This window comes from Salvelinus sp. IW2-2015, linkage group LG36 (genome assembly GCF_002910315.2).
Source record: "Salvelinus sp. IW2-2015 linkage group LG36, ASM291031v2, whole genome shotgun sequence".
Lineage (NCBI taxonomy): Eukaryota > Metazoa > Chordata > Actinopteri > Salmoniformes > Salmonidae > Salvelinus > Salvelinus sp. IW2-2015.
In genome coordinates, this window is record NC_036875.1 from 23,580,489 (window position 1) to 23,607,784 (window position 27,296).

The 27,296-nt window shown below is 43.3% G+C and overlaps 1 protein-coding gene across 1 annotated transcript in view; it reads right to left on the bottom strand.

Annotated features, from left to right (window-relative positions):
- Positions 1 to 27,296, bottom strand: part of LOC111959360 (vang-like protein 1) — a 64,645-nt gene that overhangs the window by 27,534 nt on the left and 9,815 nt on the right. The window contains 3 exon segments of the mRNA XM_070437577.1: positions 1,829 to 2,260; positions 14,968 to 15,142; positions 15,622 to 15,865. Coding sequence (XP_070293678.1) covers positions 1,829 to 2,260; positions 14,968 to 15,142; positions 15,622 to 15,674 — 660 coding nt within the window. The 5' untranslated portion in view covers positions 15,675 to 15,865.

Below are 27,296 nucleotides of genomic sequence, written 5' to 3' on the forward strand. Positions count from 1 at the left end.
TGTTAAACAGCCATCACTAAAACAGAGAGGCTGCTGCCTACATACAGACTTGAAATCCTCAGTCACTTTAATAAATGGATCACTAGTCACTTTAATAATGCCACTTTAACTTTAATCATCTCATACGTATATACTGTATTTTATASCATCTATTGCATCTTGCCTATGCCACTCGGTCATCCATATATGTACATATTCTTATTCCATCCATTTAGATTGTGTGTATTAGGTAGTTGTGGAATTGTTAGATTACTTGTTAGATATTACTGCACTGTCAGAACTAGAAGCACAAGCATTTCGCTACACTCACATTAACATCTGCTAACCAAGTGTATAAGACCAAATAAAATGGCATTTGAAGTGTCTTCACTGACATTTTCAACCTGTCCCTGACTGAGTCTGTAATACCAACATGTTTCAAGCAGACCACCATAGTCCCTGTGCCCAAGTACACCAAGGTAACCTGTCTAAATGACTACCGACCTGCAGCACTCACGTCTGTAGCCATGAAGTGCTTTGAAAGGTCATGGCTCACATCAATAACATTATCCCAGAAACCCTATACCCACTCCAATTTGCATACCGCCCCAACAGATCCACAGATGATGCAATCTCTATTGCATTCCACACTGACCTTTCCCATCTGAACAAAAGGAACACMTACGTAAGAATGCCGTTCATTGACTACAGCTCAGCGTTCAACACCATAGTGCCCTCAAAGCTCATCAATAAGCTAAGGACCCTGGGACTAAACACCTCCCTCTGCAACTGGATCCTGGACTTCCTGAAGGGCTGCCCCAGGTGGTAAGGGTAAGTAACAACACATCTGCCATGCTGATTCTCAACACAGGGGCCCCTCAGGGGTGCATGCACAGTCCCCTCCTGTACTCCATGTTCACCCAGGACTGCATGGCCAGGCATGATTCCAGAGCTTCAAATTCAGAGCTTCAAATTCCTTGGTGTCCACATCACCAATGAACTATCATGGTCCAAACACACCAAGACAGTCATGAAGAGGGCATGACAACGCCTATTCCCCCTCAGGAGACTGAAAAGATTTGGCATGGGTCTTCAGATTCTCAAAAAGTTTTACCATCGAGAGCATCCTGACTGGTTGCATCACTGCCTGGTATGGCAACTGCTCGGCCTCTGACCGCAAGGCACTACAGAGGGTAGTGCGTACGGACCAGTACATCACTGGGGCTAAGCTTCCTGCCATCCAGGACCTCTATACCAGGCGGTGTCAGAGGAAGGCCCTAAAAATTGCCAAAGACTCCAGCCACCCTAGTCATAGACTGTTCTCTCTGCTACCGCACGGCAAGCGGTACCGGAGCGCCAAGTCTAGGTCCAAATGGCTTATTAACAGCTTCTACCCCCATGCCATTAGACTCCTGAACAGCTAATCAAATGGCTACCTGGACTATTTGCATTGACCCCCCCATTTTTACGCTGCTGCTACTCTCTGTTTATTATCCATGCACAGTCACTTTACCTCTACCTACATGTACATATTACTTCAATTACCTCGACTAACCAGTGCACCCACACATTGACTCTGTACCGACATCCCCTGTATATAGCTTGGCTACCATTATTTGATTGTGCTCTTTAATTATTTGTTATTTTTCTATTTTCTTCTTATTGTTTTTTTTTTTTKTTCATTTTATTTTAGTAAATGCATTAACACTTATTTTTCTTAAAACTGCATTGTTGGTTAAGGGCTTGTAAGTAAGCATTTCACTGTACGTCTACACCTGTTGTATTTGGTGCATGTGACAAATACAATTTGATGTACACACACACACACACGATTATGAAACATACACACCTGTGAGTCGAGGATGCGGACCCCATAGAACAGCCAGTAGGAGATTGTGAGCAGCAGTGTGAGAATGGCCAGGAGGGCTCGGTACACACACACCCTGGGCAGGCTGGCACGGGCCTGGCGCAGGAAGATCGCCCACACAGCTAGCAGAAGGATGAGAAGTTTACAGGACACAGAGAGGAAGAGGCCCTCGCAGGCTGAGCCACAGGCCTGCAGSCTGGCCGGCCACAGCACCGCCGGGAGGACCAGGAAGGCCAGGGGGGTGGCCAGGACCAGTAGCCCCACACAGAGGCCCAGAGCTAGGGAAGCGTAGCGCCGACAGCCCTGCCCCAGGCCGTCCTCCGACCTCTTCCCCAGACCAACCACCTCCTCCTGGGATAGACTAAGCTCTGAGGTGCCAGTCACCGCCGTGGTGGTTTCCCCCCAGTTATCATCCTAAAAGAGAGAGGAGAGGGAGATAAAGAGAGGGAAAGGACAGAGAGAAGGAGAGAGAAGAGATTAAAACGTAGCATATGGTTGATAGCACAGACACTTCCAGAGAAGAGAGGTGGAGGAAGAGTGAGAGAGGAAGAGAGTGAAAACAGAAGATAGAAAAGGACAGGAATAGTCTCTGTGGAGGGATATGAGAGACAAACCAAAGTAACAAATACACACTGGTAGATAGATACACATAAATGCTGGTTTTATTCCATTCTCTGYCTCTGCTACACACAAAGACAGACAGACTAGAGATACACTGACTAAATCCCTTGAGGTTTACCGCAAACATCCCATCCGTCATTCTATTTAAAGAAGCCTTCGGCTTTCCTGGGGTTCTGTGTTATTGTGACAGGCTTTCAGCTCCCCACTGATCCACATAGAGGAGGACAGTACACATTCAGACTGCTCATCATGACCAGGTAGGGATGACAGAGATGCGCACACACACAAACACACACAAGCATCTGAAATCACAATAAGGATGATGTTTTGCAGGTCTAGCATTGCAAATTAAGAGTCAAATCTGCTCTTCCTGCTCAGGATGGAGATGAACATAAATGTGCCGTAAGAGGAAGGAGCACAGCGAGAGACTGATTAAAGGCCTGTCTGCCGAAGAGAGCATTTCTCTTACTGCCAGTTATTCAGCTATTTATTATCTTGCTCTCTCTCTCTCCCTGGTAAGGAGCTGGGAACAGTGTGTGTGTGTATCCCATTCCATGAAAAGTAGATTGGAATACTGTAGCCACCTTCTTCTGTCAGATCACATACACTTACCCACATGACACCCCTAAAGCTTCACAAGAGAGGGGGTGAGAAACACACAAAATGTTAGAAAAAGAGAGAAGGGGAGAACGATGGAGAGAACGACAGAGAATGGAGATAAACATTAATCTGGTGACCCCTATTTGAGAGAGTGATGGGTCAGCTCTTTTAAAATAATCTTAACACTAGAACTGCCAAGACGGTCAATCTGACTGTTTTCAATTTTGTAATTTAATAACTTAAATTTCACTAAAAACCTTGAACCCACCTGTCCCTGACTTTTCCTAAATATGTGTACTTTAAACTTGATCAGTACTTTCAGACAAATATCACAAAAGACAAAAACTTTCTGCATTTTATCCTCAAAGCGCCATGATGGTCATTTGACCGTATGCATATTTAACAGGAGAATAGCTGGGCCTTGAGGAGCACCAATAGCCACCAGTCTAATAAATCCATTTAACTAGAAAAGTCAGGCCTCATTGGACCCCTTTTTGTGCCAATGTCTTTTTGGTTGTGTTTATGGTAACATTAGTATACCAAAATATAATTATTTGAAAGAACATACACATTTGTTCATGTTACTGTGCAGGCTATATGTAAAAACGAAAAAGCAACAAAAACTGAATTTAAAGTGGAAAATCTATTTTATTGGTGGAGTGCCTTTGTTACAACTATGAAACAAAAGAATGTGCATTGAAACACAGTAAAATGTCATTTTTATAAACTACAAAACAAATAAATACCCAAACTGCAAGACAYCCGGTCAATGAAGAAAATATCAGTGTAGGCGCCAAGCATGCTTGTGAATAGTGAAAATCAGCACAAAAGCAATAATTGCATTATAATGAACATAAGTGTTSATATGACAGCTGTTAAAAAGTCTATTATTGTCAGTTATTGGACACATTATCTGTGGCCTCACTCATGTTTACAGTATGGTGTGAGTCTTCACGCAACAGTTGGATCTCATGTAGCTGTTATCCCTTGTTCTAATAGTCACCACAAGTCTTTGTCACTTTCACTTGATTGCAACAATTCGCTTGCCGCTTGAAACYGGTGTCGTGGGTTCTGTTCCGAGTGCATCTKCCCACCTTGCAGTTTTTCCTCCATGGGAGCTGTGCGCAATTCGGCTTTCGCAATGGCTCACGTAGAATCTTTTCTGCTGCCTTGGCCCTCTCTCACGTAGCCCGTGTGSCAGACTCATGATGAAAGGCCACAGAGGGTCCTCATGAATGGGGCCCTCTCTGATGAACTGACCCTGAACACAGGGGTGTGTCCTTTCACCTTTGTGGTTCTTCATCTACACTAATGAGATGAAGATCCAAGGAAACAATGTGAGCCTTTTCAAGTACGCGGACGACATGGCTCTGGTGGGACTCTTTTTCTAAAGATGCTAACGTCATTTTAAACAGACCAACAACCTTCAAGAATGATGCCGGTAAAGTGCCCTCCACATCAACGTGAGAAAAAAACTAAGGAGCTGATCATCAATGGCAACAACTTGCCAATGTCCCAACTACTATCTCTGAACGACCAATCAGTGGAGGTGGTTGAGCATTTCAAATACCTAGGGACACAAATTTATAACATGCTGAGTTTCACAGAGAATGCAGACTGTATTTTTTTTTAAAGCAAGTCAGCACCTGTTTTTAATCAGGAAATTGAAGGGGTTTGTGGTCAGTCAGGATGTTCTGGAGAGGGTGTACAGCAGCTTGGTGTAGAGCATCCTCACGTTCAATATGACAGTCTGGTATGGTAGTCTGAGCGTGGGGAGCAAAGCAAAACTGACCAGAATAGTAAACACAGCCAGCAAAGTAATTGGTCGACCACAGGCACAGTTGACCAGTCTGTTCCACAAGGTAACCATAAAGAAGACACTGGCTGTTGTTGGCGACCCCTCCCACCCTCTACACCCTCAGTTGGAGAGGCTTCCCTCTGGCCGGCGCTTCAGAATGCCCATGGCCAAGAAGAACGTGTTCAAACATTAATGTGTTCCTTGTGCTGTTGAACTACTAAATGCAATGTAAATTGTATCAGTATATGATATATTTATCTATCCAGTGCAGTTGGGACTGCGGTCATTTGTGAGTAAATGTATCAATGTCCTCTATGTTTTTAGTGTATGCAATATGATGGACTAGTATGTGATCCTTTCAATGAAAGGTGACACCAAAGAAAAATGTCTGTTCTGGATGGACAATAAMGTTTTATTTTATTCGATTCCCTCCTGCTCATGGGTGTTGTTCATGCACWGATTGAACAACACGTGTGCGTTGATAGCAGCCAAGTCAAGCATGTTGTAGCGGCGAGTTCATCCTTTCACCAAGTACACCCATGCCATCTGATCCAAAACATTATCCGACACTCGYTCACTTGCTGCCTGATATGGATCCATTCCCAGATATGGAAAGCCAATCAGCATGAATCAGAATAATAATCCTCAGAGATGTCACAATCCACTCTTCCCYGCCATCTGAGTCGTTTTCATCTTGTAGCAACTCTAACACAGCATGCACATCCATTCTTCTTGGTCTTGCCATTGTAAATTACACACACTCTCACTATGTAGCCTACTCCAAGTAGGCCTAGAATAGACTAATAAGACTGCTTGGATTCGGTGGACTGATATAGGGTACACTGTTTTGAGATTATACATTGATTATACACTGGTGTTAAAATGGCACCGGACAAGGCGGCAGACATTTTACATGTCCCCAACCGATTGTGTTATTTGTKCGTTTATTGGCAACTTATATTTTTTACAAATGTTGTACATAATGTTGCCGCTACCGTCTCTTATGACCGAAAATAACTTCTGGACATCAGGACTGCAATTACTCACCACGGACTGGCAGAATCCTTTTATTCTTTTAATGAGTCTGACAAGCACGACGCGAACGATATACTGCTTTCTCTGGAACAGGCCCAGATCCCCATGATCTGCGTGAAGAGAAGGCGGAGAAAAATGGGCCGGAGGGCGGGCCGCCTTCTGAGAATTCGTAGGCGATCGAATCAAACCCCACTTCCTTCCATTCTGCTAGCAAATGTGCAATCTTTGGACAATAAAATAGATAACCTACGTGGAAGATTAAACTACCAACGGGACATTCAAAACTGTAATATCTTATGCTTCACGGAGTTGTGGCTGAACGACGACACTATCAACATATAGCTTGGCTGGTTATACGCTGCACCGGCAGGATAGAACAGCGGCGTCTGTTAAGACAAGGGGCGGCGGACTATATATTTTTGTATTATAGTATAAAAATACTATGTATTTTTGTAAATAACAGCTGGTGCACGATATCTAAGGATGTCTCGAGCTATTGCTGACCTGAGGTAGAGTATCTCATGATAAACTGTAGACCACACTACCTACCTCGAGATTTTTCATCTGTATTTTTCGTAGCTGTTTACATACCACCACAGTTAGAGGCTGGCACTAAGACAGCATTGAATGAGCTGTRTTCYGCCATAAGCAAACAAGAAAACACTCACCCAGAGGTGGCGCTCCTAGTAGCCGGCGACCTTAATGCAGGGAAACTTAAATCCATTTGACCAAATTTCTATCAGCATGTTAAATGTACAGCCAGAGGAAAAAATAAATAAATAAATAGACCAGCTTTACTCCACACACAGAGACGCATACAAAGCTCTCCCTCGCCCTCCATTTGGCAAATCTGACCATAATTCTATCCTCCCGATTCCTGCTTACAAGCAAAAAATTTAAGCAGGAAGCACCAGTGACTAGATCAATAAAAAAGTGGTCAGATGAAGCAGATGCTRAGCTACAGGACTGTTTTGCTAGCACAGACTGGAATATGTTCCGGGATTCCTCCGATRGCATTGAGGAGTACACCACATCAGTCATTGGCTTCATCAATAAGTGCATCGATGACGTCGTCCCCACAGTGACCGCACGTACATACCCCAACCAGAAGACATGGATTACAGGCAACAGCTGCACTGAGCTAAAGGGTAGAGCTGCCGCTTTCAAGGAGTGGGACTCTAACCCGGAAGCTTATAAGAAATCTTGTTATGCCCTCCGACGAATCATCAAACAGGCCAAGCRTCAATACAGGACTAAGATCGAATCGTACTACACCGGCTCTGACGCTCGTCGAATGTGGCAAGGCTTAAAAACCATTACAGACTACAAARGGAAGCACAGCCGAGAGCTGCCCAGTGACACGAGCCTACCAGACGAGCTAAATTACTTTATGCTCACTTGGAGGCAAATAACACTGAAACATGCATGAGAGCACCAGCTGTTCCGGAAGACTGTGTGATCACTCTCTCCGCAGCCGATGTGAGTAAGACCTTTAAACAGGCCAACATTCACAAGGCCAGACAGATTACCAGGATGTGTACTGCGAGCATACGCTGACATTTTCAACCTCTCCCTGTCCGAGTCTGTAATACCAACATGTTTTAAGCAGACCACCGTAGTGCCTGTGCACAAGAACACGAAGGTAACCTGCCTAAATGACTACCGACCCATAGCACTCACGTCTGTAGCCATGAAGTGCTTTGAAAGGCTGGTCAAGGCTCACATCATCAACATTATCCCAGAAACCCAAGACCCACTCCAACTTGAATACCGCCCCAATAGATCCACAGATGATATAATCTCTATTGCACTCCACACTGCCCTTTCCCACCTAGACAAAAGGAACACCTATGTGTGAATGCTATTCATTGACTACAGCTCAGGATTCAACACCATAATGCCCTCAAATCTCATCAATAAGCTAAGGACCCTGGGACTAAACACCTCCCTCTGCAACTGGATYCTGGACTTCCTGACCGGCCGCCCCCCAGGAGGTAAGGGTAGGTACAGCTGAAGTCGGAAGTTTATAGAAAAGTTTGTCAGCTCGCTTCTCTCTCTTTACATTTGAGGTTCTGGGTGTTTGTGACCATTATAAACTCTCTCTTCTCTTGTGTGTGTGTGTACAGTTGAAGTCAGAAGTTTACATAGACTTAGGTTGGAGTCATTTAAAACTCGTTTTTCAACCACTCCACAAATATCTTGTTAACAAACTATAGATTGTTAACAAGTCGGGTAGGACATCTTTGTGCATGACACAAGTAATTTTTCCAACAACTGTTTATAGACAGATTATTTCACTTACATTTCACTGTATCACAATTCCAGTTGGTCAGAAGTTTACATACACTAAGTTGACTGTGCCTTTAAACAGCTTGTAAAATTCCAGAAAATGTCATGGCTTTAGAAGCTTCTGATAGGCTAATTGACATMATTTGAGTCAATTGGAGGTGTACCTGTGGATGTATTTCAAGGCCAACCTTCAGTACCTCTTTGCTTGACATCATGKGAAAATCAAAAGCAATCAGCCAAGACCTCAGAGAAAGAAAATTGTAGACCTCCACATGTCTGGTTCATCCTTTTCAGCAATTTCCCAATGCCTGAAGGTACCACGTTCTGTACAAACAATAGTACGCAAGTCTAAACACCACGCAGTCCGTCAACCAACCAGGAAGGAGACGCGTTCTGTTTCCTAGAGGTGAACGTACTTGGGTGCGAAAGTGCAAATCAATCCCAGAACACAGCAAAGGACTTGTGAAGATGCTGGAGGAAACAGGTACAAAAGTATCTATATCCACAGTAAAACGAGTCATATATCGACATAACCTGAGAGGCCGCTCAGCAAGGAAGAAGCCACTGCTCCAAAACCGCCATTAAAAAAGCCAGACTAAGGTTTGAAACTGCACATGGGGACAAAGATCGTATTCTTTGGAGAAATGTCCTCTGTCTGATGAAACAAAAATAGAACTGTTTGGCCATAATGACCATTGTTATGTTTGGCGGAAAAAGGGGGAGCCTTGCAAGCTGAAGAACACCATCCCAACTGTGAAGCACGGGGTGGCAGCATCATGTTGTGGGCGTGCTTTGCTGCAGGAGTGAGATGTTGCTTCAATATATCCACATAATTTTCCTGCCGCAATGAGGCCATTCTATTTTGTGAAGTTGCACCAGTCCGGTGCACTTCACAAAAATAGAATGGCTCATGCGGCAGGAAAATTATGTGGATATATTGAAGCAACATCTCAAGACATCAGTCAAGAAGTTAAAGCTTGGTCGCAAATGGGTCTTCCAAATGGACAATGACCCAAGCATACTTCCAATGTTGTGGCAAAATGGCTTAAGGACAACAAAGTCAAGGTATTGGAGTGCCATCACAAAGCCTGACCACAATCCTATAGAAAATTTGTGGGCAGAACTGAAAAAGCGTGTGCGAGCAAGAAGGCCTACAAACCTGACTCAGTTACACCAGCTCTGTCAGGAGGAATGGGCCAAAATTCACCCAACTTATTGTGGGAAACTTGTGGAAGGCTCCCCGAAACGATGTTCAAAATATCATGACTGCACGGCCAGGCACGACTCCAACACCATCATTAAGTTTGCCGATGACACAACAGTGGTAGGCATGATCACCGACAATGACAAGACAGCCTATAGGGAGGAGGTAAGAGACCTGACCGTGTGATGCAAGGATAACAACCTCTCCCTCAACATGATCAAGACAAAGGAGATGATTGTGGGCTACAAGAAAAAGAGGACTGTGCAGCCCCCATTCTCATCGACGGGGCTGCAGTGGAGCAGGTTGAGAGCTTCAAGTTCCTTGGTGCCCACATCACCAACAAACTAACATGGTCCAAGCACACCAAGACAGTCGCGAAGAGGGCACGACAAAAACTATTCCCCCTCAGGAGACTGAAAAGATTTGGCATGGGTCCTCAGATCCTCAAAATGTTCTACAGCTGCACCCTTCGAGAGCATCCTGACTGGTTGCATCACTGCCTGGTATGGCAACTGCTTGGCCTCCGACCGCAGGCACTACAGAGGGTAGTGCGAACGGCCCAGTATATCACTGGGGCCAAGCTTCCTGCCATCCAGGACCTCTATACCAGGCGGTGTCAGAGGAAGGCCCTAAAAATTGCCAAAGACTCCAGCCACCCTAGTCATAGACTGTTCTCTCTGCTACCGCACGGCAAGAGGTACCGGAACGCCAAGTCTAGGTCCAAGAGGCTTCTAAACAGCTTCTACCTCCAAGCCATAAGACTCCTGAACACCTAATCAAATGGCTACCCAGACTATTTGCATTGCCCCCCACCCCCCTCTTTTACACCGCTGCTACTCTATGTTGTTATCATCTATGCATAGTCACTTTAATAACAACTCTACCTTCATGTACATATTTCCTCAACTAACCGGTGCCCCCGCCAATTGACTCTGTACCTGTATCCCCCCTGTATATAGTCTCACTATTGTTATTTTACTGCGGCTCTTTAATTACTTGATACTTTTATTTCTTATCCGTATATATTTTTAAACTGCATTGTTGGTTAGGGGCTCGTAAGTAAGCATTTCACTGTAAGGTCTACACCTGTTGTATTCGGCGAGTGTGACRAATRAAATTTGATCTGAACAAAAATATAAACATGCAACAATTTCAAAGATTTTACTGAGTTACAGTTCATATAAAGGAAATCAGTAAATTTAAATAAATTCATTAGGCACTAATCTATGGATTTCACATGACTGGGAATACAGATATGCATCTGTTGGTCACAGATACCTTTAAAAAAAAGTAAAGGTGTGGATCAGTAATCTAGTCAGTATCTGGTGACCACCATTTGCCTAATTTAAGTGGTCCCATGTGGCTCAGTTGATAGAGCATGGTACTTGCAATGCCAGGTTTGTAGGTTCGATTCCCACGGGGGACCAGTACGAATGAAAATGTGTGCACTCTCTACTGTAAGTCACTCTGGATAAGAGCGTCTGCTAAATGACTAAAATGTATTACAACATCTCCTTCGCATAGAGTTGATCAAGCTGTTGATTTTGGCTTGTGGAATGTTGTCCCACTCCTCTTGAATGGCTGTGCGAAGTTGCTGGATACTAGCGGGAACTGGAACACGCTGTCGTACACGTCAATCCAGAGCATCTCAAACATGCTCAAAAGGGTGACATGTCTGGTAAGTATGCAGGCCATGGAAGAACTGGGACATTTTCAGATTCCAGGAATTGTGTACAGATCCATTGAGACATGGTGCTGTGCATCATCATGCTGAAACATGAGGTGATGGCGGTGGAAGAATGTCACAACTCAGGATCTCGTCACGGTATCTCTGTGCATTCAAATTGCCATTGATAAAATGCAATTGTGTTTGTTGCCCGTAGCTTATGCCTGCCCATACCATATCCCCATCACCACCATGGGGCACTCTGTTCTCAACGTTGACAACAGCAAACGACGCTGAACTGCAGTCAGTTCAAGATCCTGGTGAGGATGAAGAGCACACAGATGAGCTTCCCTGAGACAGTTTCTGGCAGTTTGTGAAGAAATTCTTCAGCTGTCCCGGTGGCTGGTCTCAGACGATCCGGCAGGTGAAGAAGCCGGATGTGGTGGTCCTGGGCTGGCGTGGTTACACGTGGTTTGTGGTTCATTTTGTTTTGTTTTAGGCCACATCTATTATTATTATTATTATTATTATTATGTGTGAAATTAGTTTCAATACAGATTAGGTGTAGTTTGGACGGGCCAGTAACTGTTGTTTTGCAGTCATAAAATACACTATCTTATTATTTTAGTATTTACAGTCCATGTGCTTCTGGATCAATCAAGACATTTTCTAATTTGCATTTGGTGTCCTGAGGAATCTTAGAACCTATTTTAACATAATACATGCATTCATTTAGCAATTTATTATTTATTATGGAATATTTATACAATTGAAATATCAACGGTCAGAATGACCATCATTGCCATTCTAGTAGTTATGGAATTCTGGGGCTCTGAGTGTTAATCACACCTACAACCTATTAGATCATATAACTCTGTCCCGTCTGATGTCTCCCATTTTTACATACATCATCTTAATGTGCTCTCACTCTTCTCCATGTTAAAGATCAGTGAACACAGCCTATATATTATCTAACATCTCTTAAAGCATGGTACATATAACTAATGAGCCTGTGTAGCAATGGTCGAGCAAATGCAGGCTAAAAGCTCTTCATTTACACTCTGTGGCTTAATCCCACAAATGAACTCAAAACTAAAAATCAGAATGTACCATGTTATACAGACCGAAAGGCAGAGAAGGAGAGAAGAGGGGGCAGAGAAGGACAGAGACACAGAATAAGTGAGACAGACACGGTATAGATAGACACAGTTAGAGAAACAGACACACAGAGAAAGAAAGAAAGGAGAGAGAAGAGAGAATGAGAGAGGGAATTAAAGCAAAAGAGGGAAAGAGAAAGAGAGAGGGAAAGAGAAAGAGAGAGATGGGTGGTGTTTGATGCTTGGCAGCCCTCTCCTCTGGTGGAGAGTGAATATAGATCATATTCAGAGCCCTGGTTAGGCCTGTTACACACTATAATATGACACTAAACACAACAACACACACTAACACTGACTGACTAACAGGCTTCGCTCACAGACACATACAGTAACCTACTAACCCAACACACAAAAGAGCTTTACTGGTATGACTGGAGGTTATTCTGACGTGTGTGTGTGTGTGTGTTTCACATTGGTATACTGGGCAAAAGAACAATGACATTCAGTGGCACACAAAGGAACCTCACTGGTATTTCTAGAGGTTTATCTGACATTTGTACTGTATTTGTGTGTGTATGTTTGCGAGGCCAAAAGGACAAAAGAGCAAAGACATTCCCAATTCTATTTGCTTCCACTACTTCCAAAAGCCTCAGCCCTGCATCATGTGACACACTGCCAGGTGAAGTAGAATAGCAGGCGTGTTAGAGAGGCCAATGCCAACCCCATAGCCTTCAGGCACAACACAACAGTACCATGACACAGAACACAGCCTTATGACATTCTTTTCACCCGTCCGACATTCACTGTTGGCAACCTCTCTATGAATCACACACAGAGACACTGACAGTACACACTACTCACAGACACAGGCAAGTGCACACAAACACACACACACATCCTTACATCATAGGCATGTATGGATTATCCATATCAGCTTTCCTTAGAGTGGTGTTTGGCTGCATGCTAAGGCTAATCTCAGCCTACAGTATGTCAATTCCTCTGTGCCAGATTATATTAGCATTAGCCGTATCCATTTGAAAGAGCAGTGCTCTTAAAGCAGTGGCAGGGATGGGTGGGTGCCATTTGGAAGCACTGCACTGTAATGGTAATGTAATATGATTACAGATGACCTTTTCCACTAGTTGGTAGACAGTGGCTGAACAACATTGCAGACAATGGGTCTATAAGCCACAAGCTTACAATGACACCACAATGTGGAATGTTTGCAGCACGTTAGGCTGAGTCAAACATCCAAATACAAAGAGACATGGAATGAGACAGACAGACAGACGGCTAGACAGACAGACACTGTTTGTAGCTGTATAAATGTAAGCAGTGCTTCGGTAATGCAGCTGAGATGTAGCTGGTACTGCACTACTTGCTGCATAGACCATTCATGCACGTGCAGGCTCATAAATGCTTTATGCATCCACACACACACACTTCATGCAGGACCTTCCACTTACAAAGTCAAGTAGGTCAGAGAGTATGTGAATGGAACCCAGGGCACGAGAGAGTATACTCCTCCTAACATAACTATCACCATTTCCCTCTTTATCTATCCCTCTCCCTCCCTCTGCAGCAGTCTCATTCACTTGATCCATCTCCCTCTATAGCCAGTCTCTAGCCTTCTGACCCTAGCTTCAATAGCCCAGAGCTAAATCTCAACCCCATTGTCAGAGCATCTAAATCATAGGCTTGCTTCCAGAGATAACCATATGTGGATTTAAAATCACCACTTGGATTTAAATCAAGACACATTCTGACCCACATACAGAATGATTACACATAGAACCACAATACTACACACACACACATACAGCACAGAAACACACACAGCACAGAAAACACACACACAACGCACAGACACACACACACAGCACAGAAACACACACAGGAAAACACACACACACAGCACAGAAACACAGCACAGAAACACACACACACACAGCACAGAAAACACACACCGCAATAACAAAGACTGGAAGTATAGTTCGCACAGGCCAAGGGAGATTTGCAATCACAGAAAACACATAATCATACAGCACAGAATGCACACACACACACACAGCACAGAAACGCACACACACAGCACAGAAACGCACACACACAGCACAGAAAACACAGCACAGAAACACATACAGCACAGAAACCACACACACACACACAACACACACACACACAACACACACACACACACACAACACACACACAGCACAGAAACACAGACACCACACAGAAACACACAGGACACACAGCACAGCAAACACACACACACAGCACAGAAACACACAGCACAGAAACACACACACAGCACAGAAACAGACCACACACACAGCACAGAACAGACACACAGCAAGCACAGAAAACACACACAGCAACACACAGCACAGAACACAGCAAAGAACAAAGCACAGAAACACAGCACAGAAACACAGAAGCACAGCACAGAAAACACAGACACAGCACAGAAACACTTACGCAATAACAAAGAATGGGAAGTATAGTTCACACAGGCCAAGGGGAGATTTTTCAAATCCTCTGACCTATTTGGCCCCTAGTCACCATGGTGATTATGACCCTGTCACTATGCTGAGTTATGATGTGCCCAGCTGTTTGAGTTTAAAACGGCATGGTGCGCGACTCAGCTGGTTCCCAGCTTGACTCTGTGAGAAAGAGATTGGTTGGGAGATGGCTTCTGTACAGGGTTCCTGTAAGCAAGTGCTGCCCTGTACAGTATAGTTATGTAGGGCTTTTTGAATCTCTCAGGCATGGTTTGTGTGAGTTTTGATTTGTTGGGTTGGAGCTTACCTGGAGGCTTGGAGCCTCGTCTCCAGCCACGGAGGTGGGGACTTCTAGCAGGGGCTCGCTGTTGTGGTTGGGGGAGGCCTGAGTGGGCCCGTAGGGGCTGTTGATGATTACAGACCTCTCTGACCGGCTGCTGTCCTTACTGCTGAGCTTACGCCGCTCACGCCGCCTCTGCTCCCTACACACACACACACACACACACAGAGACAGTAACAGCAACGAACAGCAACGAACAAGGAGAGGAAAGCCCAATCCCTCCTAATTAGTCTCTCACACTCCCCATCTCATTTACAGAACAAGTCAGTGAGTCAGTGAAATAGGTTAAAGGCAGTCAGCTGTGACAACCCTACTCCATGAGCTTTATCCATCACTCATCTCTCTCTCCCCCTCTTTTTGAAAAACTTTTTCCCAACAACTGACATGAGGCTTAAATTAAAAAGTAATACACAGTGGGAACAAACAGCATTCAGTTACTCTGCGGCAGATATAGACATAAGCATCCCTCTGATGGTACAGACAGGCCTGCATCTGAACACACTCATTGGCAACTTGACCTTACATCGGCTTGGGTGTGTGTGTGTGTGTGTGCGTGAGTGAGGTGTGAGAGCGGACAGAGAGAGCGAGAAGACAGAGAGAGGAAGTTAGCTGAGCTCTTACCCATGTCTGTTGGATCTGTTGGAGTAGCCAGAGTGGGTGGACTCGGTGTCCATGGTAACGCTGTTCAGAACCAGCGATTGGCCAGGTGTCTGAGGAGGGTGCCTGGGTGTGATGCAGGAGGGTGATGGTGGTCTGATCCAGGAAGAGATGGGTTAACTAACTAAACAGACTGGCAGCAGACTGAAGACGTCAGGTACCTACATTGACAACAACCCTGTAGAGGTCCTTTAGTCGACACATTGACCTGTGATAGAGAGAGTGGGAGAGAGCAGAGAGAGGAGAGAGAGAGAGAGAGAGGTCTGTCATCAATAAATAAAAAATACAACTAAATTCTGTGCTTGCTATCAGAGGCCTATTCACAAACTTCACCACAGGTAAAGCTTAAAGAGGCAAATGTAGGAGTTAAGTGCCAGCCTGTATCTGTTGAAACTTAGAGGCTAGCGTGTTACAGTGATAGACACCCTGGGAGACAGAATATTAAGAGAAGTATTCTCCATTTCATTGTTATTAAAGCTATAATAGGTGATGTGAGGAGTACGGTAAAGGATGACAGACAGGATGATTTGTAAYCCAATCCCATCATCATTGGGGATGGTATTTAACAACACAGTGGCCCCCATCATTCTTAAATGGAAGAAGTTTGGAACCGCCAAGACTCTTTCTAGAGCTGGCCGCCCGGCCAAWCTGAGCAATCAGGGGAGAAGGACCTTGTTCAGGGAGGTGACCAAGAACCTGATGGTCACTATGACCGAGTGGAGATGGGAGAACCTTCCAGAAGGACAACCATCTCTGCAGCACTCCATCAATCAGGCCTTTATGGTAGAGTGGCCAGATGGAAGCTACTCCTCAGTAAAAGGCACATGACAGCCTGCTTGGAGTATGCCAAAAGGCACCTAAAGGACTCTCAGACCATGAGAAACAAGATCCTCTGGTCTGATGAAACCAAGATTTAACTCTTTGGTCTGAATGCCAAGCATCACGTCTGGAGGAAACCTGGCACCATCCCTATGGTGAAGCATGGTGGTGGCAGCATCATGCTGTGGGGGAGGAGGGGGGGGGGGGGGTTTCAGCGGCAGGGACTGGGAGACTAGTCAGGATCGAGGGAAAGATAAACAGGCAAAGTAAGAGAGATCCTTGATGAAAACCTGCTAAGGGGCGCTCAGGACCTCAGACTGGGTGAAGGTTCACCATTCCAACAGGACAAGTCTCTGAATGTCCTTAAGTGGCCCAGCACCACCGGACTTGAACCTGATCAAACATCTCTGGAGAGACCTGAAAATAGCTGCTTGCAGCGACGCTCCCATCCAACCTGACAGAGCTTGAGAGGATCTACAGAGAAGAATGGGAGAAACTCCCCAAATACAGGTATGCCAAGCTTGTAGAGCCATACCCAAGAAGACTCAAGCCTGTAATCGCTGCTTCAACAAAGTACTGAGTAAAGGGTCTGAATACTGTAAGGTAGTATTTCAGTTTTGTTATTTTTTTATACATTTAAAAAAAAATCGAAATATGTTTTTGCTTTTCATTATGAGGTATTGTGTGTAGATTGAAGAAAAAAACCAAATTTGATCAATTTTAGAATAATGGAGTACGGTAACAAATGTTGAAAATTCAAGGGGTCTGAATACTTTGAATGCACTGTACATCCAGGTGTCACATCATAGACTAGACAGGATTGATCCTCTATGATGAGTCTTACACACTACACACACCACTCCCTCCCTCTACACAGACACAACCGTTCAAAAGTTTGGGGTCACTTCGAAATGTACTTGTTTTTTAAAGAAAGCTAATTTTTGTCCATTAAAATATCAAATTGATCAGAAATGCAGTGTAGACATTGTTAATGTGTAAATGACTATTGTAGCTGGAACGGCAGATTTTTTATGGAATATCTACATAGGCATACAGACATATGGCACTTTAGTATTGCCAGTGTAACAGTATAGCTTCGTCCTCTCCTCGCCCCTACCTGGGCTGAACCAGGAACACATCGACAACAGCCACCCTCGAAGCATCCTTACCATCGCTCCACAAAAGCCGCGGCCCTTGCAGAGCAAGGGGAACAACTACTCCAAGTCTCAGAGCGCAGTGACGTCACCGATTGAAATGCTATTAGCGCGCACCCCGCTAACTATACTAGCCATTTCACAACGGTTACCCAGCCTAATCTCGGGAGTTGATAGGCTTGAAGTCATAAACAGCTCAATGCTTGAGAGCATTGCGAAGAGCTGCTGGCAAAACGCACAAATGTGCTGTTTGAATGAATGCGTACGAGCCTGCTGCTGCCTACCATCGCTCAGTCAGACTGCTCTATCAAATATCATTCATAGACAATTATAACACACAGAAATACGAGCCTTTGGTCATTAATATGGTCGAATCCAGAAACTATCATTTAGAAAACAAAACGTTATTCTTTCAGTGAAATACGGAACCATTCCGTATTTTATCTAACGGGTGGCATCCCTAAGTCTAAATATTGCTGTTACATTGTACAACCTTCAATGTTTATGTCATAATTATGTACAAATCTGGCAAATTAATTACGATCTTTGTTAGGAATAAATGGACTTCACACAGTTCGCAACGAGCCAGGCGGCCCAAACAGCTGCAATACCCTGACGGCTTGCACAGAACGCAAGAGAAGTGACACAATTTCCCTAATTATAGAAATTCATGTTAGCAGGCAATATTAACTAAATATGCAGGTTTAAAAATAATACTTGTGTATTGATTTTAAAGAAAGGCATTGATATTTATGGGTAGGTTTGGTGCAACGACAGTGCTAAATCATCACCCGTTTGGCGAAGTAGGCTGTGATTCGATGAGAAATTAACAGGCACCGCATCGATTATATGAACGCAGGACACGCTAGATAAAACAAGTAATATCATCAACCATGTGTAGTTAACTAGTGATTATGTGAAGATTGATTGTTTTTTATAAGTTTAATGCTAGCTAGCAACTTACCTTGGCTTCTTGCTGCCCTCGCATAACAGGTAGTCAGCCTGCCAGGCTCCTCGTGAGTGCAATGTAAGGCAGGTGGTTGAGTGTTGGACTAGTAACCGGAATGTTGCAAAACGAATCCCGAGCTGACAAGGTAAAATCTGTCGTTCTGCCGCTGAACAGGCAGTTACCCACCGTTCCTAGGCCGTCTTGAAAATAAGAATGTGTTTCTTAACTGACTTGCCTAGTTAATAAAGGTGGTATAATATTTAAAAAAAAAGGCCATTCAGATTAATCGGTCGACCTCTAATACAGAGGTCTATTATCAGCAACCATCACTCCTTTGTTCCAATGGCACGTTGTGTTAGTTAATCCAAGTTTATCATTTTAAAACACGAATTGATCATTAGAAAACCCTTTTGCAATTATGTTAGCACAGCTGAAAAYTGTTGTTCTGATTAAAGAAGCAATAAAACTGGCCTTCTTTAGACTAGTTAAGCATCTGGAGCATCAGCATTTGTGAGTTCGATTACAGACTCAAAATGGCCAGAAACAAAGAACTTTCTTCTGAAACTCATCCATCTATTCTTGTTCTGAGAAATGAAGGCTATTACATGCGAGAAGTTGCCAAGAAACTGAAGATCTCGTACAACGCTGTGTACAACTCATTCAAAAATAAGGACATTTCTAAGTGACCCCAAGCTTTTGAACGGTAGTGTACATATCACAAACACACAGACAGTGCATGAGAACATGGTTGCGGGCAGGATATAGAACGGTCAACAGGCTCAGCATACTGCAGACATACTGTAACTGTCTATGCATATGTGTTTGAGTGTGAGTCACTGAGCACGTCTTGCCCCTTCTTTCTCACTCCTCAAAACTGTAGGCAGCAGCCACTTACTATAACCCTCCAACCCCCTTCCCCCAGCTCKGGCGTGATTCATGCTCCAGACAGGGGTCTTTAGTCTTTACACCCCATCATGTGTGACTCTTCTTCTCTACTGGAACTATCTGTCCCCATGCAGCTGCCCCGACAACTCCCTGCCAATCACCTCCACTCGTCTCAGAATTATGCAAATATCACTATGCTTATAAATTATCTCCCTGACCAATTGTACACATTATCACCCAAATAGCACACTCAGCAAATTAGCATGCAAACCCACAGTGTTTATGGTGATTCCTCTATGTGTGGATATCTGTTCTCGGTTCCTTGAGTAACACAGTGAATATGATATCATGACTACTGTATGAGATGCAATGCCAAGCCCACTGTCCAGCTCAATAAATCATATTGAAGAATGAAGTGTTCCCCATGTTTTTATCATGTGGCTAGTGAGGAATGTAAGGACTCCAGATATATGATACAGTGAATGCAGCTGAAAGCATCTGCAGTATATGTCTGTAACCTACAAATAATGAGGGTTTCTACTTTCTAAATAAAAACACAAGCACACCAGAAATTCTCTGGGAAATGCATGAATGAGTCAAAAAGGTGAGGGACGACTCACACGCACACATAAACACCCCCTCTGGGGCTAACTTTAATCCAGTATCAAATTCTAACCCCGGTGTGAAGGAGAGAGAACACCCAGAATGGAAGTGTCTACTGTTGCCTTGGTAACAATGGAAGCATAAGGCTCCCTGTGGTTGCAATAATCATGATGTGCAATTGACATTAACATGCAGCATTCAATCCTGTCATACACCACATCATGGTTTCATAAATTGTTTGTTTATCCAAACGTTTGGTAATTGTAACAGACATAATGCTGGCTGTACAATTTAGCTAGCTAGCAAGCTAATCAAGCTAGCGATTCATGTTGGACATTTGCAGTTGAAACCAGAGTATGTGAGTGGAGCGTGCCCAATTTGACTGGAGCGCGGAGCGAGTTTCCCAACGGCTGGAGCGTCGGCCTTCTCGTCCACTCCAAATCAAGGTGACTTACAAAGATGAAGAGGAGCAAGAGAAGGAGTGCAGTGATGTAGTGTCCACAACTAAGGAATCATTGTGGAATCTGAAAAGACATCCCAAAAGCATGATGGTGTACTACGTGCACATGCTAACAGAAAGGAGCAAGGTGGGTAGCTAAATAAGCGTGTCATTGTAGCAAAGTATTTATAAACAGAAAATATGATCTCTTAAATTGTGTTAATTTTCGTTYTATTWTTTATACAAYAGGCTATCACTGATTTTGGCCCAATAGGCCTGACATATGACCTATTTCAAGGAGATTTCCGTTTTGATAGGGTTATTTAGTCCTACCTATAGAAAAAAAAAAAACTCTGCATCCCCGCCCAGCCTGGCAAAAGTGGCCCGGAGGATGTTTAGCATCCCCAGAAGCGCTGCAAGCTCGGAGAGGGTACTGAATTTTCCGCTGCTGGCCTGCTCTCCAGGCACCATCACATGAGTCTGAAGCCACAGAATCTGGCCAAATTCTAAAAGTGAATTTAAAAATGGCACTGTAGACTGAGTCTAATAAGGCATTTTTATTTAATTATAAGTAAGTCACAGCCTACAGTTGAAGTCAGAAGTTTACATACACTAACTTAGGTTGGAGTCATTAAAACAAATTGTTCAACCACTCCACAAATTTCTTGTTAACAAACTATAGTTTTGGCAAGTCGGTTAGGACATCTACTTTGTGCATGACACAAGTAATTTTCCCAACAATTGTGGATGTATTTCAAGGCCTACCTTCAAACTCAGTGCCTCTTTGCTTGACATCATGGGAAAATCAAAAGAAAACCGCCAAGACCTCAGAAAATATATTGTAGACCTCCACAAGTCTGGTTCATCCTTGGRAGCAATTTCCAAATGCCTGAAGGTACCACGTTCATCTGTACAAACAATAGTACGCAAGTATAAACACTATGGAACGACGCAGCCATCATACCGCTCAGGAAGGAGACGCGTTCTGTTTCCTAGAGATGAACGTACTTTGGTGCGAAAAGTGCAAATCAATCCCAGAACAACAGCAAAAGGACCTTGTGAAGATGCTGGAGGAAACAGGTACAAAAGTATATTTATCCACAGTAAAAACGAGTCCTATATCGACATAACCTGAAAGGCCGCTCAGCAAGGAAGAAGCCACTGCTCCAAAACCCCCATAAAAAAGCCAGACTACGGTTTGCAACTGCACAAAGATCGTATTTTTTGAGAAATGTCCTCTGGTCTGATGAAACAAAAATAGAACTGTTTGGCAATAATGACCATCATTATGTTTGGAGGAAAAAGGGGGATGCTTGCAAGCCGAAGAACACCATCCCAACCGTGAAGCACAGGGGTGGCAGCATCATGTTGTGGGGGTGCTTTGCTGTAGGAGGGTCTGGTGCACTTCACATAATAGATGGCATCATGAGGTAGGAAAATTATGTGGATATATTGAAGCAACATCTCAAGACATCAGTCAGGAAGTTAAAGCTTGGTCACAAATGGGTCTTCCAAATGGACAATGACCCCAAGCATGCTTCCAAATTTGTGGCAAAATGGCTTAAGAACAACAAAGTCAAGGTATTGGAGTGGCAATCACAAAGCCCTAACCTCAATCCTATAGAAAATGTGTGGGCAGAACTGAAAAAGCATGTGTGAGCAAGAAGGCCTACAAACCTGACTCAGTTACACCCGCGCTGTCAGGAGGAATGGGCCAAAATYCACCCAACTTATTGTGGGAAGCTTGTGGAAGGCTACCCGAAACGTTTGACCCAAGTAAAACAATTTAAAGGCAATGCTACCAAATATTAATTGAGTGTATGTAAACTTCTGACCCACTGGGAATGTGATGAAATAAATCATTGTCGCTACTATTATTCTGACATTTCACATTCTTAAAATAAAGTGGTGATCCTAACTGACCTAAAACAGGGAATTTTTACTAGGATTAAATGTCAGGAATTGTGAAAAACTGAGTTTAAATGTATTTGGCTCAGGTGTATGTCAACTTCCGACGTCAAATGTATATGCGCAACTTATACCATAATGATTTAATACAACAAAATGCTGTTTAAATGCTGAGCGCTTAATGTTCCTGCCAGCCTAGTGTGTCACAATTTACAGTATTTCTTTTTAGGCTATAGCCTTGAAATATTCAAATAATATAGCCTAAATAAATCATTTCCGTTCCATCTCTGGCCCCTGACCTATTTAGAGAGTGTTTATTTGCTGTTTAATACAACATGTAGTTTATTTGAAATGATGAGCGCTTCTTACAGTCACCTTTTCATGTTTTTTACTAAAATACTTTTCATTAAAATCATGTGGTTGAGTTTCAATACTTCAAAACCAAATGGTAGGTCCAGGTAGTCACAAAAATATGGGTGTTGGTTAAATGGTGATTTTAATGAATAACTAGCTAACCAACAACTGTAACTACGTATATGAGAGACAAGTACTCATTGTGCACCTTTATTTATGTATGGCCTCACGAGTGGCGCAGCTATCTAAGGCACTAATACAGACCCGGGTTCAATCTCAGGCTGTGTCACAGCCGGCCGTGCTCGGGAGACCCATGAGGCGGCACACTATCAGCCCAGCGTCGTCCGGGTTAGAGGAGTGTTTGGACGGCCGCGATTTCCTTGTCCCATCGCACTCTAGCGACTCCTTGTGTTGGGCCGGGCGCCTGCAAGCTGACTTCGGTTGCCAGTTTCCTCCGACACATTGGTGCGGCTAGCTTCCGGGTTAAGTGAGCAGGGTCAAGAAGCAGTGCGGTTTGGCCGGGTCCTGTTTCGGAGGATGCATGGCTCTCGACCTTCACCTCTCCTGAGTCCGTAGGGGAGTTGCAGCGATGGGACAAGACTAACTACCAATTGGATATCACAAAATTGGGGAGAAAAAGGAGTAAAAAGTACCAAGAAATATAAATAATAAACAAAAAATAAAACAAAAATATATACTTGATTTATGTATTAAATATATACGGTAGACTAAATATAGTTGTAGTTACAATCTTTAGTTGTGCACGTGTCAGTTTTGTTGCCAAACAACCAATCCGTCTTTTCTACTCACTGATTGGACATTGCATACAGTCAGTTGCTTGAAATCGGGTTGAATTCCATCTTGTGCGATGAAATGCAACTAGGTTGCAGGCAAGTTTTTGGGGGTGACACGGAGCAACATAGATTGCGTCCAGATTGTCTCTCTGACAACGTCACACGAAGCAAAGAGAGAAAGAGCAGAGGAAGGCACATTGAGTGCAATGAATCATAGGCTTAAGAGTACCTTCTCATATTCATCATTCTCACATCATCCCCTTTGTCTCTCTCTCACACACACACCACAAATATGAGGCTTTAACCCCTGGAGTGCTGATGTCCCCACGTGTGTGTGTGCAGCGGTATGTGCGGCAGCCCTCTCCCTCGGAGCAGTCATCCGAGTTGCAAACATAGAGACATAGCCAACCAGGTCATGTGGAAAATCACAGCCTATGGGCAAGACAAACTATCAGTTACAAACCAACACATTAAACACTGAACATGAATACAGCCTACTGAAATAACAATGTGTGTGACTACTGCCGGGGGGAGAACTGGTCTAACTGGAGGTGTCATAAAACAAATTCACCCCACTACCCAACATAAAACACATTTTTACATGAATCAGGCAAACCCTCCCCCCTCATAGAAAAAAAAGATAACAACCACAAATAACAATAACTGTAGCAACCCTGTCTTTATAAATGTGGATCTTGACTTGACCACTTCAGCATGGTTTTGTGGCACAGTCGATGCCACACAGGGCTACAGGCCAGGAGGTTGAGGGTTCACCGACCACAACAGACTAGCTCACTCTCCCTGCCTGTCTCATTACCTCACAATCAGAGCCAGTTGCAGACRATGATCACCTAGGGGAATCACATTTTGATGTCATATTTATAATTATATAAAATATATGACATTATTTTCCCCTAACAGTTTTTGTGCCAATGCACCACAAACAACCAATAAGCAATGCATTACTGCATACCGATTACCGACTTCAAGCRCTTTCATCATGGTTTGAGTTTTCAACATCACAATCAAATAGARTATGTCAATCTCGACAAACAGAAAATACATCCACTCCCTACTCRGTATCAAAGGCTTGGCAATCTCCTGAATGTCATTAACCTTTTTGGTGTTTTGTAAYAGATGTCTCTTTCCATTCATCGAATGGCCGTTGTGCAGTTTGTATGCTGGAATTACAGTGCCTTCAGAAAGTATTCATACCCCTTGACTTAATCGACATTTTGTTGTGTTAGAGACAGAATTCATCTACACACAATACCCCATAATTACAAAGTCAAAACATGTTTTTAGAAATGTTTGAAAATGTGTTGAAAATTAAATACAGATATCTATTACATAAGTATTCACACCCGACTCAATACTTTGTAGAAGCACCTTTGGCAGCGATTACAGCTGTCTTTCTGGGCAAGTCTCTAAGAGCATTCCACACCTGGATCATGCAACATTTTCCCATTATTCTTTTCCAAATTCTTTAAGCTCTGTCAAAGTGGTTGTTGATCATTCAGGGAATGCCACGTGTGTGCAAAGCTGTCATCAAGGCAAACTTTGAAGAATTTCTTTAACACTTTTTTGGTTACTACATGATTCCATATGTGTTATTTCATAGTTTTGATGTCTTCACTATTATTCTACAATGTAGATAATCGTAAAAATAAAGAAAAACCCTGGAATGAGTAGGTGTGTCCAAACTTTTGACTGGTACTGTATACTAAATAATATATGTGTGTGAAATTTGCTTTGATTTAGAATGGACCATTATCATGGGAAAAATACATATCATCTATGCACTTAAATAGCGAATGGAGGACGCGTTTCCCGTGGTTCATTTTCATGCCAGCCAAGTAAGCTATACTCCTGTTTTAAAGATAAACAATGTGATTAAGTTGTGACACCAACATTCCATGTTTTATTCTGTCAATTCAGCAAGTTAAATTACATTTGATTCATGAATCGTATCCACATAGAAAATAATGTGCCATTTTCTACTTAAGTGATAATGCCCGAGAAGCTGGGTGTTGTTTGTCGAAGGCAGGCAAACCGTGCCAGTATATTACATTTACATTTAAGTCATTTAGCAGACGCTCTTATCCAGAGCGACTTACATATCCTCCAAACACCGACTTCGAGGGCATTATCACTTTTATACAACGGGTTACCAACATATTCAAATAACGATTGACATGTTTTCATTAAAATCGTTATTTTGATTAATTTATTCATACTATTTCATCCTTCCACAAGATATTGTCCCGAAACAAATCTAGGGTTGCAACCAAAGCCGGCTGGTCGTTCGTTCTATTGGTTCGGTTGCCAGAGACGCGACCCAGTCATCCACTCTTTTTGTTCTGTATTTATGGACGCGACCCAGTCGTTTGTTCTAAATGTTTCATTGCCATACTGGCTGGCAACGTTCTTATCCCCTGCTTGCTAGCTAGCCAACTACGGCTAACTTACAGTCACGTCAAACGGTGCAGATAGAACAACAACAGTAGCTGCATTTGTTTAAGTTGTTATCTAGTGACATTTATTTGGATACATCCATAACAATGAGCTAACGAGGCACGATTTTTCGCCTGGCATAGAAAATGTGCTCTCTAGTTAATAAGACACTGTTGTTCAGAGGAGCTAGCCAACAACACWGCGAACACAATAACTTCAAACTGAAGCTGGAAAGACTGCAAACTAGCTGCACTTCGTTTCGTTCAACCTTTTTTTCAATTGACATTTCTTTGTTATATCCATAAAAATGATGCCAGCTGATTCGTGATTTCGACTGCCTGAGATACGCTGCCATTGTCTCTCTAGTCCGGACTCCCGAACCCTACACGTTCATAACTAAGGGACAGTTTTAGATYGAATTTGAATATTGAAACAATGCTCCCGACAAATGTCGGAGAGGCAGACAGTATGGTTTATACAAATCTCCGCTGTTGAAAACTAAATGTTAGTCTAAAAGAAATGTGAGATAATGGCAGGACAAGGAAGTGAAACTGGGTCACTGGCGTGAAAGGCAAACACACTATGCATTGTGCCAATAGGGTTAACACACTTGGTAGGAATAGTATCATTACATTTTGGTAATCTAGCAGACGCAATTATCCAGAGCGATTTACAGGAACAATATTGGGGTTAACTTGCTCAAGGGCAAATCTATAGATTTTTCACCTAGTCGGCTCAGGGTTTCGAACCAGCGACTTTAGGTTACTGGCCCAACACTYTTAACTGCTAGGCTATCTGCCACCCTCATCCTGGCTCATATAGCGAGGATTATGACATTATAATGGTTTTGGAATTACAGTCACCAGGATTTGAGTCCCAGTCAGGGTACCTCGCTAACCTACTGTATTGGTGTCAGGTGTTGGAGATCACCATTGAAAACATGTGCCAGCCAAGTTTTAGTCACAGTACATTTGTGTTAGGCTAGCGGTGTTTCAGTAAGGTTTCTGTACTGCACATGTGATGGCAGAGCATGCAATACAAATGTGCCCCCAAGTGAAACAAATCATCATAATATCATTCTGCCAGGTAGGCCTACTTTGCAGTCAACATTTAATTGGGAAGGTTTATGAGGAAAAACTTTGAAAATGACTTGTTTCAGCATGCATCAAGGATTTTAGAGCCGATAGGCTTTATAATGTATATAAGTGTTTACTTCAGGTTGATTAATAGCATCTATTGAGTTGCAATGTCCCATAAATTAAATCCAAATCAACTTAAAG